Source organism: Hyla sarda, chromosome 12 (genome assembly GCF_029499605.1).
Source record: "Hyla sarda isolate aHylSar1 chromosome 12, aHylSar1.hap1, whole genome shotgun sequence".
NCBI lineage: Eukaryota > Metazoa > Chordata > Amphibia > Anura > Hylidae > Hyla > Hyla sarda.
In genome coordinates this window covers 10,443,469-10,459,162 of record NC_079200.1, presented here as the reverse complement: position 1 = coordinate 10,459,162, position 15,694 = coordinate 10,443,469, and the positions used below count along the sequence as shown (strand labels likewise).

The 15,694-nt window shown below is 44.5% G+C and overlaps 1 protein-coding gene across 2 annotated transcripts in view; it reads right to left on the bottom strand.

Moving 5' to 3' along the window:
* The window catches only part of BRCA1 (BRCA1 DNA repair associated), a 156,934-nt gene that overhangs the window by 2,543 nt on the left and 138,697 nt on the right, over positions 1 to 15,694 (bottom strand). For both annotated transcript variants that reach the window (XM_056548408.1, XM_056548409.1), the window contains 2 exons: positions 15,528 to 15,601; positions 3,700 to 3,751 (listed from right to left, as the gene is read on the bottom strand). In XM_056548408.1, the coding sequence (XP_056404383.1) occupies positions 3,700 to 3,751; positions 15,528 to 15,601 (126 nt within the window). The remainder of the gene's footprint in view (positions 1 to 3,699; positions 3,752 to 15,527; positions 15,602 to 15,694) is intronic.

The following is a 15,694-nucleotide window of genomic DNA, read 5'->3' as shown; positions in this document are numbered from 1 at the left end:
ATTTGCCAATCTTGGTGTTCTCTGGCAAATGCCAAACGTCCTGCACGGTGTTGGGCTGTAAGCACAAACCCCACCTGTGGATGTCGGGTCCTCATACCACCCTCATGGAGTCTGTTTCTGACCGTTTGAGTGGACACATGCACATTTGTGGTCTGCTGGAGGTCATTTTGCAGGGCTCTAGCAGCTCCCCCTTGCAAATAGGGCAAAGGTAGCGGTCCTGCTGCTGGGTTGTTGCCCTCCTACGGCCTCCTCCACGTCTCCTGATGTACTGGCCTGTCTCCTGGTAGCGCCTCCATGCTCTGGTCACTACGCTGACAGACACAGCAAACCTTTTTGCCACAGCTCGCATTGATGTGCCATCCTGGATGAGCTGCACTACCTGAGCCACTTGTGTGGGTTGTAGACTCCGTCTCATGCTACCACTCGAGTGAAAGCACTGCCAGCATTCAAAAGTAACCAAAACATCAGCAAGAAAGCATGGAACTGAGAAGTGGTTTGTGGTCACCACCTGCAGAACCACTCCTTTATTGGGGTGTCCTGCTAATTGCCTATAATTTCCACCTGTTCCATGTGAAATTGATTGTCAATCAGTGTTCTTCCTGAGTGGACAGTGGGATCTCACACAAGTGTCAGTGACTTGGAGTTACATTGTGTTGTTTACGTGTTCCCTTTATTATTTTTGAGCAGTGTATATATTTGATATATTATTGTTCTTAGACACAATGTATTCCTCTAGAGTTACTTTCCTTTTTATTAACCATCTCAGTGTCTGTCGAGCCAGTTTATGAACATTCCGAAAATGAATATAAGCTATTGGTGCAGAGTTTACAGTCTGAAGATAAGTCTCCGAGAACACCGCGCAGTAAGTGTAAATATAAAACCACAGTGAAAGCAACATTTAGGTTACAGCCGACAATGGCAATAAATCATTGTGGCACGTGGGGCTTTAAGGTTGACGCCATAGAAGAATAATGAACGATGAGGTGAACGTGGCCAAGAAAGGCGCAGCGTGCAGTGTTCGAAGGCTTCACAGGATGGGGTTTTCAGGACATAAAGAGTTTATACAGGAAAGTGTTTCCCAACGAGGGTGTCTCCAGCTGTTGAAAACTACAACTACCAGCATGCCCAGACAGCCAAAGGCAGTGTAGTTTTGCAACAGCTGGAGGCACACTGGTTCAGAAACACTGATATACACAATGAAGGGCCGACTAGATGGACCATGTTGTCTTCTTCTGCAGTCACAATTTTTTTTATTACAAGTCCAAAATTTTAAGCCAATTTCTTAGGGTGGGTTCACATCACAATTGTTACATCCGACAATTAAATAGTAAAATCTCATCAAATCGCATGCAAAATAAAGAAAAAAAAAAAGATGCTCTTAGTCAGATAGTAGTACTTAATTTATTTTTTATCAAATCTTACTAGACTATTCCAAAGCTACTGCGCAAGTGTTAAGAAAACTGTCAAAATTGTTAAATAATACGATTCCAATGAGATTTAAATACTATTTTGTCTCGAACGTCAACCAACCATAATTTTTCACCCGACCAAAAATCTGTTAAAGGTAATCAGAATAAAAACCCGTGCATGATTTATGACACGGTTTTAAATAGAAGTCTATAGAAAAAAGGGAATCAAATATAATTCAAGCAGGTAAAAGAAAATGTCCTCAAGCAAAGGTCCGGAATGCCAACTCAGCACCCCCCCCCCCCCACCTAGATAGTAGCAGCCTGCCACTCCACCCCCCTGTACATAGTGAGGGCCACCCTGTGTACAGTAGTTGCCCCCCTGTAGATAGTAGTAGCCCCTGTAGGTAGTCGTAGCCCCCCTCACCCCTCTGTAGATAGTAACAGCCTCCTATAGGTATCAGAGGCGGATCCAGAGTCTAGTCTCAGGAGGGGCACTATCAGAGTATTGTGCAGTACCTGACACGCCCCCTCCCATAGACTTGCATTGAGGGGGCGTGGTGTGACATCACAAGGGGCCACAGCCCGCACCCTATAGTTCGGAACAATATGTTCCGAACGCTGGGGCAGTGGAGTACCCCTTTAAGTACGCAGCATAGTTCCCCCACACTAGGTAGGAAACATAGTTCCCCCCATACTAGGTAGGCAGCATAGTTCCCCCACACTAGGTTGTCAGCATAGTTCCCCCACACTAGGTAGGAAGCATAGTTCCCCCACACTAGGTAGGAAGCATAGTTCCCCCACCCTAGGTAGGAAGCACAGTTCCCCCACACTAGGTAGGAAGCACAGTTCCCCCACACTAGGTAGGAAGCATAGTTCCCCCCACAATAGGTAGGAAGCATAGTCCCCCCCCCCCACAATAGGTAGGAAGCATAGTCCCCCCCCCCCCCACACACACACTAGGTAGGAAGCATAGTTTCCCCCGCCCCCCCCACACTAGATAGGAAGCATAGTTCCCCCCCCCCACACTAGGTAGCAAGCATAGTTCCCCCCAAACTAGGTAGGAAGCATAGTTCCCCCCCCCACACTAGGTAGGACACATAGTTCCCCCCCACACTAGGTAGGACGCATAGTTCCCCCTCACACTAGGTAGGAAGGATAGTTTCCCCCCCCCCCCCCACACTAGGTAGGAAACATAGTTCCCCCCCACACTAGGTAGGCAGCATAGTTCCCCCACTTTAGGTTGGCAGCATAGTTCCCATACATTAGGTTGCAGTTCCCCCACATTAGGTAGGCAGTGGTCCTCAAAGACATACAGCCTTCAGCCATATACAGTGTATGGCTGGAGGCTGGATGTCTGTGTACTGCCCCACTTCAGTGCTCCGTAGACCACTCCTCTGGTCAGGGGTCATGATCTACTGCTATGGCCTATAGGCCATAGCAGTAGGTACCGGGACTGGAGGAGCGTTGGTTGGAGCACAGAAGATGACGTGCCGCTGGTAACTTACCATGCGCGTGTCCTCGCTGCTCTGTTCCTATGGCCGCACGCACAGGACGTCAGTGATGTCCCTGCGTGCGCTACCTCCCGGCGGCCCCTGCTTTTTAAAAATTAACGTGGGTCCACAGAAAGGTAACCGGGACATCCCTGTGTCCCGAAAAGATCTTCTGGGACACATGGATGTCCCGAATGTGAGGGTGTAAGTAGCCCCCCTGTAGATACTGTAGGTAGCATCCCTAGCACTTGCTCTGATATACCTTTTGAAAGCTTTTTTTTATAGAAGTCAATGGATAAGACTATAAATTAACTTGTAGATTTTTAGGTAAAAAAAAAAAATCGTAAAAATGGTGAATAGAGTACTGGCACTCCAGTATTTTATCGTTTATTGAAGTCAGAGCTTTATTTTTTGATACAAAGCTCCAACCCCCCCCCAAATTAGTTTGAATCCTGTTCAACAAGGATCCTGCATAATTTGTGTGTCTTGCCCCTGACTTAAAGGGGTACTCCCTGCTCAGCATTTGGAACAAACTGTTCCGAACGCTGGAGTCGGCGTCGGGAACGCGTGACTTCAAAACCCCGCCCCCTCATGACATCATGCACTGGCCCGCCCCTTCAATGCAAGTCTAAGGGAGGGGGCGTGACGACAGTTTGCTCCAAACACTGAGCAGTGGAGTACTCCTTTAAACCTAAACATAAAACACCCCCCATTCACTCACAATATGAAGCTGCTGTAATGCTGTAAGTAGAATGGGACTCAAAGATGGCCGCATAGCACTTGTATCTCACACTCCTTACCTGCATAGTCCGTCTCTTTATCGGGCTGCACGACCACCAGACACGTTGTCCCCTGGAAAATAGGCAAAACATTAAAACTGGCTTAAGATGGCCTAAACATCTATATAAAGAGACCATATGAAAGTCCACAGCAGTTTCAAGCTGGTTATCGTATAATAGGGAAAGATCAAATCTCAACTATGATGCCAACTTTTTTTTAGGCTTGTATGGACTCATTACAGTGGTCCATAACCCAGTCCTTAAGGCCACCAACGTTTTGGGTTATTTCGGTTACTCCATTGTTATAGAACAAGAAATAATCCAAATCCTGGACTGTGGGTGGAGCCTGGAGGACTGGGTTGGGGTCCTCTGGTCCAGTGTTTCCCAACCCAGTCCTCAAGGCACACCAACAGTCCAGGATTTTAATTTTTCCCTGTTCTATTCCAATGGAGTAACTGAAAAAACCCGGAATGTTGGTGTGCCTTGAGGACTGGGTTGGGAAACACTGCTTTGGTCTATGAAGGTAGGACGTTTCAATGTGAATGGCGTCCACAGTGTATATTTTTAAAATGCCTTCCATTAAAGGATACCTATCATAATAACCCCAAATGAGTTTACATCTTGTGCCCATTCCCGGTATATGAAGTGCACTCAGTAGCTAAGCAAGCTTCATACCGGGTTGATCATGGCAACTAAAGGGTTAAGGGTGGACAGCCGCCAGGACCAAAGTTGATTGGAGCATCTAAAAGTACAAACATTTATTTGGTGGTGTTGTCTAGGGGGGTGCTCAAGTGTCCAGGGGCATTTACCGCAATGGCAAGAGACCAGGTAAGTCCAGCCCATTTCCTCTTTATTACCCGCTCACTGGCCTGCATGCCTCCACCTACCCCGTTTGACTGACAACCAATAGATAAGGAGTGTAAATATAACATTTGTGGAGGGAGCTCAACTATTAAGTATATGCACAATAATTCTAGGGTGCCGAGAAATGCGTCTGAATAGAGACCAGTGAAAAAAGGAAAAGGCAGATACCTAATACCATCAAAGCACAACCAAAGGGTATGCTTTGATAGTATTAGGTGTCTGCCTTTTCCTTCTTTTCTCACCAATAGATAATGAGGATATGAGCTGGAATTACCTGGGCTCTTGCTGTGGTGGGGAACGCCCCCTGGGCACTTGAGCCTCATTTGCATATTATCAAAAAGGCTTATGTTTCGATGCTGAAAAGGACTTTGAAGATATAAAAGGTTAAGCTTGGAATCCTGGTGACTAGATAAATAAACACATGGCAAGGGTCCACTTTAAATAGGTTTAAGATTAAATATGATTTAAAGGGGTCACAGGTCGAAAAAGGCACAAAAAGGAAAACATGGGCAGGAAGGGGCGAGCAGGCCAAGAACGCGTTCTGCTCTCTCCTATAAAGTCTATGAAAGTTACCGGACTGTCACGCATGTCATCTCTTAGCAATAAACATGTGATAAATGCTCAGCCTAAATCAATACAAGCAACGCTCGAGAGAATTGGATACAAAATGGCCAAGAAAGTTGTCAACGGAGAACATTTGAGTAGCTGTAAAGGCTCCCTTCACCAACAACCCTCAAAGAGTCCCTCGTTCTCACCATCGGCGCCAATTTAGATTAAAAAAATAAAGTGAAAGGGAACCTGAACCTATCCTGCTGCAGTATTTGATGTATACTCTTCATATTGGTAAATACTTTATCACACATTAAAGGGAAACTCTGGGAAACTAACCCCATAGCCCATCCTTTCCTTCCCACCAACCTATTTGTCTAAATATCATTCATTAGCTATATAGAGCAGTTTCCATCTTTCAGCTGTCACTTACAGGCAGGGAGTGAGAGAAAGACGTCATTATCAGATCCACCCTGTCTTTGTACGAAGCCCTCGCTGAGACTAGCCCCCACCCTTCTGGAAGACAAACACCATGTGATTTTTGTCTTCACAGCCACATCTCCCTGCACTGTGTGAGGATCTTGCCAAGAGAGAAACAGTCCAGTGTCTCCTCAGCACATAACGCTGCTCTTTTCCTGCTGTAGATCTAATCACTGACTGCTGCCATTCAGAGAATAGCATGATTTATTGCTGGGGTGAAAGGATAGCTTGAAAGAAAAGACATGCACAGTGTGTGCTGCTCATTGTGTATACAAAGAGCTGCACTGACTTCTGGGAGTTGTTGTCTGGGCTGCAAGCAAGGAAAAATAATATTTAGGAGACAACAGGGACCACAGGAACTGGCAAAACCACATGCATAACTACAGGGGACACAGAACGGGTATTGTGGTGGCTTTAGGGCATTTAAAAAAAAAAATTTAACTTCCCCGAAGCATTCCTATAAAGTCTTGGAAGCCAGTCTGTTGAAGAAGGTGCATGATGAGCATGATGAAGGACCCTCAGTTGTAAGCTCAGATTTCCAGAGCGCGGGGCACAATGTCACCCCGGGTGGGTCGAGGATTTCTTCTCTTCGGTCATATTATATTCCTCCCTCACTGAGATTTTTTTTTTTTTTTTTTTTAGACCATTCCCAGTGTTCTCTATCAACCCAAAACTTACAGAATAATGAAATCACATGAAAGGTTAGGTGGCATGCTGGCTCATAAAGCGGAATAAAGGGTAGATGTGTTACGATGAAGGCCTGGCATACGTTCCTGCTCTAGCACGTAAGCTATTCCCAAATAACACAGATGGGTTTATATAGATGAGGGATGCTGTGCGTATTTTACGGGGTGCCAGCTGGCTGCGCTGGATGGAGGAGGCTGATGATTCGCCCCGTGGACGGACTGAGAACTTATTACCAATATACCAAATGCTCATAGGGATGGGGCTCAATAGAGATTAGAGCGTAATACATATACATAACAGTCTAAGAGTTCATGTCTATGCTGTAATGGACTTACAAAGTATCGTGTCTGCTCGAAGAAACATCCTTGTCTTATAACTGAGGTTGTTTTAGAATCGGTACTTTCCCTTGTTGCAGCCCGCGAGGTTCTCTTCTGGAAGGAAGTGATCTTATGTTTGATGAAGTCGTTTCCTCCTAGACATATATGGTACTGATCTGGTCAGCGGAGCCACGTGGGAGGAGAGAGAACGCCGCAAAAAAACGACTCTCCATTTTGCAAAGAAAACCCGAAAAAGGGGCGTGGTCGCCGGGGAAAGGGGGCGTGGTCTCAAAGGGGTGTGTTCTCGACATTAAAAAAATGTTGTGGATTTGAGCTGAGGAAAACCCTACAGATCAGAGCAGGTGAAAAAAAAAAGCAAAAGTGTAGGGAAAAGTGGAAAATGTAGGGAAACCTTAGTAAATACCGTGAAAAATAAATTATAGGGAATTAAAACCCACAAAGAAACCAACACAACACTCTTAGTAAATGAGGGCCAATGTTCCTAACGCTTAGAGCCTTCAACGACTTTGCCGAACACCACATGCTTTCCGTCCAGCCATTCAGTTTTAGCAGTGCAGACGAAGAACTGGGAACCATTTGTGTTAGGTCCAGCATTGGCCATAGACAAGATACCAGGTCCGGTGTGCTTCAGGGTGAAGTTCTCATCAGGAAACTTGGCTCCAAAGATGGACTTTCCAAAAAAAAAAAACACCTTGTTTCCCACACCACTAGTGGTGTGGGAAACAAGTTTTTTTTGGACCACCTTTTAGTTGGTCTATGAGTAAATTTAACGCTAAGAGCCAGTACGGGGGCTTTTGACATCACTATCCCGCCCCTCGTTTGTTTAGTTACAAACAATTTAGTTTGCTGGTTAGTTTGCAATCCATTCTTTCATTCTTAGTGAAAGATTTTTTTACTTCTGCTGCTTTATCAGTTGTTACAGGCCAGAAGCCTGAGGCTGCACTACTGCTTGTCATGCCTTATTTTGTTCATGTTTATACAATTAAGTTTTGTATTTAAAACTAATAAAACAATGTGATTAAAAAACCATTTACTGTGGTTATGAGCAGTTTTTATTTTTTTACACTATATTTTTTCACAAGTTGGCCACAGCAACCAATCGCAGCAAAGCAATTGGTTACTATAGACAAGTCCCATTTTACTGTTGTGTAGGGTAGTTGCGACAAAATTGAAGAAAAAATTTAATTTTGTAACTTTTGGGGGCTTCCGTTTCTACGCAGTGCATTTTTCGGTAAAAATAACACATTTTCTTTATTCTGTAAGTCCATACGGTTAAAATGATCCCCTACTTAAATAGGTTTGATTTTGTCGTACTTCAGAAAAAAAATCATAACTACATGCAGGAAAATGTATATGTTAAAAATTCTCATTTTCTAACCCCTATAACTTTATTTTTCCACGTACGGGTCGGTATGAGGACTTATTTTTTGCGCCGTGTTCTGAAGTTTTTAGCGGTACCATTTTTGTTTTGATCTGACTTTTTGATCGCTTTTTATTCATTTTTTCATGATATAAAAAGTGACCAAAAATACGCTATGTTGGACTTTGGAATTTTTTTGCGCATACGCCATTGACCGTGCGGTTTAATTATATATTTTTATAGTTCGGACATTTCCTCACGCGGCGATACCACATATGTTTATTTTTATTTACACAGTTGTTTTTTTTTATGGGAAAAGGGGGGTGATTCAAACTTTTATTAGGGAAGGGGTTAAATGTCCTTTGTTAACTTTTTTTTTTTGCAGTGTTATAGCTCCCATAGGGACCTATAACACTGCACACACTGATCTCTTATCCTGATCATTGTTATCCCATAAGGACCTATAACACTGCACACACTGATCTCTTATACTGATCATTGTTATCCCATAGGGACCTATAACACTGCACACACTGATCTCTTATACTGATCATTGTTATCCCATAGGGACCTATAACACTGCACACACTGATCTCTTATACTGATCATTGTTATCCCATAGGGAGCTATAAGACTGCACACACTGATCTCCTTTACGGATCATTGTTATCCCATAGGGACCTATAACACTGCACACACTGATCTCATATACTGATCATTGTTATCCCATAGGGACCTATAACACTGCACACACTGATCTCTTATACTGATCATTGTTATCCCATAGGGAGCTATAAGACTGCACACACTGATCTCCTATACGGATCATTGTTATCCCATATGGACCTATAACACTGCACACACTGATCTCATATACTGATCATTGTTATCCCATAGGGACCTATATCACTGTACACACTGATCTCTTATGCTGATACCTGCAAAGCCATAGCTTTGCATGGATCAGCGAAATAGGGGCTCGATTGCTCAAGCCTGTAGCTCAGGCTTGGAGCAATCAAACCCCGATCGGACGCCACGGAGACAGGTAAGGAGACCTCCGCTCGCGTCCTAGCTGATCGGAACATCTCGATTTTATTGGGATGTCCCGATCAGCCCGACTGAGCTGCCGGGAAGCGATTACTTTCACACGCGGCGGTCAACTTTGATCGCTGTGTCTGAAGGGTTAATAGCGTGCGGCTCAACGATCGGTGCCGCGCGCTGTTAGCCCAGGGTCCCGGCTATGAATAGCAGGCGGGACCGACACGGTGTGATGCGGGGTCACGGCATGACCCCGTTTTAAACACCGGGACCGGGTTCAGGGCGTACAGGTACGCCCTGCGTCCTTAACCTCTTAAGGACCAAGCATGTACTCATATGTCCGTGGGAATTTCGGTCCCTGCTGCACGCCGGGCGGGGACCGAACGGGGGTGACTGCTGATATCGATCAGCAGTCACTCCGCGCAAATGCCCAGGGGGGTCATCAGACCCCCCATGTCGGCGATCGCCGCAAATCGCAAGTGAATTCACACTTGCGATTTTCGGCTATTCCGGGTCATACGGTGACCCGGAATATAACGGGGATCGCGGTTGTCTAAGACACCCACGATCCCCCTGAACTGATAGGAGTGAGGTGGCAGGGGTGCCACCCCTCCTATCCCTGCTATTGGTGGTCTAGACGCGACCACCAATAGCAGATCGGGGGCGGGGGGCTTTACTTTCGGTTTCCCCCGTTCTGCCCTCCCACAATAGGCGGGGCAGAACGGGGAACCGACAGAGGACCGGCGTCGACGTCCACTTACCCCGCGGGCGACCATCGGTGGAGGAGATCGGAGTCCGGCGATGTCGTGCGGCAGGCTCCCTGGATCCGACGGAAGCCGGTAAGTTGCCTAGCAACATCTGGAGGGTACAGTTTGAGAACACTATACGGTGGTCTCTAAACTGTAACCCTTCAGATGTTGCAAAACTACAACTCCCAGCATGCCCAGACAGCTGTTTGGGCATGCTGGGATCTGTAGTTTTGCAACAGCTGGAGGCCCACAGTTTGGAGATCTCTAAATTGTAGCCCTACAGATGTTGCAAAACTGCAAATCCCAGCATGCCCAAACAGCAAACAGCTGTCTCGCCATGCTGGGAGTTGTAGTTGCGTACCTCCAGCTGTTGCATAACTACATCTCCCAGCATGCCCTTCGGTGATCAGTACATGCTGGGAGTTGTAGTTTTGCAACAGCTGGAGGCACACTGGCTGGTAAATACTGAGTTAGGTAACAGAACCTAACTGAAGGTTTTCCAACCAGTGTGCCTCCAGCTGTTGCAAAAGCCCCCCCCCCCCCCCCATGTGAACGTACAGGGTACATTCACATGGGCAGGTTTACAGTAAGTTTCCTGCTTCAAGTATGAGCTGTGGCAAATTTTTGGAACAGTGGTCTTGCTCAGCCCACTGTTCAAAAGATCTGTCAAACGCCAGTGGGGTGTAAATGCTCACTGCACCCCTTATTAAATTCTGTGAGGGGTGTAGTTTCCAAAATGGGGTCACATGTGGGGGGTCCACTGTTCTAGCACCACGGGGGGGCTTTGTAAACGCACATGGCCCCCGACTACCATTCCAAACAAATTCACTCTTCAAAAGCTCAATGGCATTCCTCCTCTTCTGAGCATTGTAGTTCGACCGCAGAGCACTTGACGTCCACACATGGGGTATGTCCATATTCCGAAGTAATGGGGTTGCAAATTTTGGGGGTAATTTTCTCCTATTACCCCCTGTTATTTTTTGGAAAAACCAGCATTTTAGTGAAAAAAATTTTTTTTTTTCATTTACACATCCACCTTTAACAAAAAGTCGTGAAATACCTGTGAGGTGTTAAGGCTCACTGTACCCCTTGTTACGTTCCTTGAGGGGTGTAGTTTCGAAAATAGTATGCCATGTGGGTATTTTTGCTGTTCAGGTACCATAGGGGCTTCCTAAATGCGACATGCCCCCCCAAAACCATTTCAGCAAAATTTGCTTTCCAAAAGCCAAATGTGACTCCTTCTCTTCTGAGCATTGTAGTTCGCCCGCAGAGCATTTTACGTCCTAACAATGGGTATTTCCATACTCAGAAGAGATGGGGTTACAAATTTTGGGGGGCATTTTCTCCCATTACCCTTTATAAAAATGGTAAATTTGGGGAAAAACTGCACTTTAGTGTAAATTTTTTTTTTTTTTCATTTACACATCCGACTTTAACGAAAAGTCATCAAACACCTGTGGGGTTTAAAGGCTCACTGGACCCCTTGTTATGTGCCTTGAGGGGTGTAGTTTCCAAAATGGTATGCCATGTGGGGGGGGGGGGGGGTTCTGCTGTTCTGGCACCATAGGGGCTTCCTAAATGTGACATGCCCCCCAAAAACCATTTCAGCAAAATTAACTTTCCAAAATCCCATTGTCGCTCCTTCCCTTCTGAGCCCTCTACTGCGCCCGCCGAACACTTGACATACACATATGAGGTATTTCCTTACTCGAGAGAAATTGGGTTACAAATTTTGAGAGGATTTTTCCTCCTTTTACCCCTTGTAAAAATTCAAAAACTGGGTCTACAAGAACATGCGAGTGTAAAAAATGAAGATTTTGAATTTTCTCCTTCACTTTGCTGCTATTCCTGTGAAACACCTAAAGGGTTAACACACTTACTGAATGTCATTTTGAATACTTTCAGGGGTGCAGTTTTATAATGGGGTCATTTGTGGGGTATTTCTAATAAGAAAGCCCTTCAAATCCACTTCAAACCTAAACTGGTCCATAAAAATTCTGATTTTGAAAATTTTGAGAAAAATTGGAAAATTGCTGCTGAACTTTGACGCCATGTGATGTCTTCCAAAAGTAAAAACATGTCAACTTTATGACGCCAACATAAAGTAGACATATTGTATTTGTGAATCAAAATAAAATTTATTTAGAATGTCTATTTTCCTTACAAGCAGAGAGCTTCAAAGTTAGAAAAATGCAAAATTTTCAATTTTTTCATCAAATTTTTGAATTTTTCACCAAGAAATGATGCAAGTATCGACAAAATTTTACCAATAACATAAAGTAGAATATGTCAGAATGAAAGGTAAAAGCATCCCAGAGTAATTAATGCTTAAAGTGACAGTGGTCAGATGTGCAAAAAACGCTCTGGTCCTAAGGTGTAAAATGGCCTGGTCCTTAAGGGGTTAAGAGGTTAAAGGGGTACTCCGGTGGAATTTTTTTTTTTTTTTTAGAATCAACTGGTGCCAAAAAGTTTAACAGATTTGTAAATTACTTCTATGTAAAAATCTTAATCCTTCCAGTACTTATCAGCTGCTGTATGCTCCACAGGAAGTTGTGTAGTTCTTTGCCATCTAAGCACAGTGCTCTCTGCTGACACCTCTGTCCATGTCAGGAATTGTCCAGAGCAGGATAGGTTTTGCTCCTGCTCTGGACAGTTCCTGACATGGATAGAGGTGGCAGCAGAGAGCACTGTGGTCAGACTGGAAAGAACTACACAACTTTCTGTGGAGCATACAGCAGCTGATAAGTACTGGAAGGATTAAGATTTTTACAAAGACGTCATTTACAAGTCCGTTTAACTTTCTGGCACCAGTTGGATAGAAAAAAATTGTTCTCCACTGGAGTACCCCTTTAAACTTTGTCCCTGCAACTTCAAGCACAGATCTCACATGTAAAAATGCTCTTTATATATTATATCTAGTAGTACTCTCTTATGCCATCTCCATAAATTTTAATGCATGCTTTTTGCTAATAACTCTTGGGAGTATTGTTTCTCCTTGAGGGGCCTTCCAGCTGGCACAATCTTACAGGCAATGCTCCCTGGGAATGTTATGCAAATTAGGTCTCCTTCAGAAAGGAGAAAACAGTCTCTTTACATCATCTAGATATGTAGATAGCAGTAACCGTATACAGATAGAGCTGGGAGGGGTCTCTGAGCAGCCAAAAAGAGATCGGATAAGGCCATCTTGTAATTCACAGGAAGTCAGCTGACCCAGGACTGACCACTTTCTCTGACACATTAAAGGGGTACTCCGCTGCTCAGCGTTTGGAGCAAACTGTTCTTGACCGCTGGAGCCGGCTTCAGGAGCTCGTGACGTCATAGCCCCGCCTCCTCAATGCAAGTCTATGGGAGGGGGCGTGACAGCCGTCACGCCCCCTCCCATAGACTTGCATTGAGGGGGCGGGGCTATGACGTCACGAGCTCCTGACGCCGGCTCCAGCGTTCAAGAACAGTTTGCTACAAACGCTGAGCAGCGGAGTACCCTTTTAAGCACTGTGTAATATTCTCTGTGGGTCAGAGTGGTGAGCACATGACCCAGTTACAGTAATAAAACTTCTGGATGCAGCTGTGCCGGAATGAAACAGATGGCGCTGTATGACTAGTAACTGTCACTAGTCACGCCCCCCTCCCATAGACTTGCATTGAGGGGGTGGGGAGTGACATTATGAGGTGGCGGGGCTATGAGGTCACGAGCTCCCGGCGTCGGCTCCAGTGTTCGGAACAGTTTGTTCCAAACGCTGAGCAGCGGAGTACCCCTTTAAGCACTGTGTAATATTTTCCAGTGGGTCAGAGTGGTAAGCACATGACCCAGTTACAGTAATAAAACTTATAGATGCTGCTGTGCCGGAATGAAACCGATGGCGCTGTATGACTTGGGCAAAAAAAATAAATAAAAAAAACCAGAATGCTTCTTTATAGCGCCTTAAAACATGACTAGGGATCTAAATTAAGCCAGAAGGGCTTAATAGGGAGACAGCTGTTTCAAGGTTCATGCTGCTCGTCAATACAATGCAGCGTATTGGTTTAGAAGCCTTTGATATAGTTCTCGGGAGTACCGATTCTCCTTGTAGAGACTGGGATCGGTAGCTGTACTAATAAAGACATTCATATTTATAAAAAATAAAAAAAACACAACAACTACGAGCCGAGTAGTCTTCGGTGGAGGCCATGTTGTATTATATAACTTGTCTTTAGATATCTATTGCTGTAATTCTCACTGTATCTTCAGTGTTTGTAAATCATGCCAAGGTTAATGGAACCATTAGGGGATTTAATTACAATGTTGTTAAACAGAACAAATTAGGGAGGATAGTTTTTTTTTTTTTTCTCTTCACTTTCTAAGCAGTAAAAAGTTTCCTAATTATCTCACTTAGCGATTCTGTGGTAAAGAGGAAGAAGAAGCGATAGGTTACCCAGGGAGCCGACGCAGGACTCCCACAGTTTCCAAACATTGCAGAAGAGTGCGCTCTACACGCTATAACCCTTCTAATAAATTCTTCCAGCTTAAAAGAATTAAGTTAAAATTCAATACTAAACATCCACGGAGACTATGGATTCCTGGTAGAGAAGATGTCTGTGCCCCTGTTAGACCCCAAAACAGGGAGTATTGGGAGATGGTTTCTAACAGGAGGGCAGGTATCAGCAACTAAGCCTGGTATTGATCAGTGATGTATCTGCATGAGGCAAGATGAGCATCTTGCCTCAGACGGCAGAGTGCAAAGTCCATGAGGGGCTACACAACACTTTCTGGCTAGTGACTGGTACATGTGGCACAACTTGGAAAATAAACAAACATACAATAAAAAGATTATAAATGCAATGTTCCTTAAATAGACACTCTCATTAAAACTAATTTTTGCTCTTGCACTCCTTATGGTAAATAATAAAAAAAAAATCTTTCTAATGTACATTGTTTAAAAAAAAAAAAGAAAAGTTTTCCATGTTTTATTTGTGTTTAAAAAAGCTGCCACTAGGTGTCTCCCTACTTGTCCAGAGCACATTCCCCCCATCTCTTGCACAGACTTTGGACTCCTGCTGGCCTGGCAGAAGTCCAAAATCAGGAAATGCATTCTCTGTGTGTGTGTGTGTGTGTGTGTGAGCAGCCTTAGCCAATCATAGCTCATCTCGCACTGAACTGCTCCGGGCTGTGAGTAGCAGAGTGAGGGAGGAAGTTCTCCCCTGTATGGCTTCAGATGATGGCACGCCTGCTGGGGAACGCCCCTTCCCAGTCTGGAAATCTGACTGAGCAGAAAATACAGAGCAATATCAAGGTAGAAAACTAACAAATAATAAAAATAAAGGCAGCGGGTGGTTTATCATGATGGGGGCAGGGACCTGGGAGGATTATAACATTTAACAAGACCATGACAGGTTCTCTTTAACACACTGGAACCACGGTATCAGCTTTTAAAGACTTAGTTAACATGTGAAACTAAAAGTCCACTGTGGATTTCTTGTAGCGAAGATAAATCTGATTATCTGTGAGACCCCAGATCAGAGAGAAGTCGATAATTGTACCATAATTAGTTGGCCAACCCTGCCCTCCTTTTAGGAACAATCAGTGCTGTATTTGCCGTGAGGTGAGATAAGCATCTTGCCTCAGGCGGGAGAATGCAGAGACCCTGAGAGGGCTGCACACCACTTCCTATTTCTGGCTTGTGATTGCTACATGTAGCCTTTCCCTTACTGGGAACCAATAGGAAAATGTACAAATATAAAAGCAATGTACCACAGTATCAGTAATACTAAAGATAAGACACGAGAAAGACTGTTCAATACACTTACCAATCTATGTTCAAACCGGGATGGGTCCTGTGCCACGGATGCCCCACACAAGGAAACCATCTGCTCCAAATCATCTGCAAATAACAACCATACAAATCACCGACTGGGTTTTACAATAATACATTTATAACTATTTACATTCATTCTTAAAAAAGTAAAATGGCGTC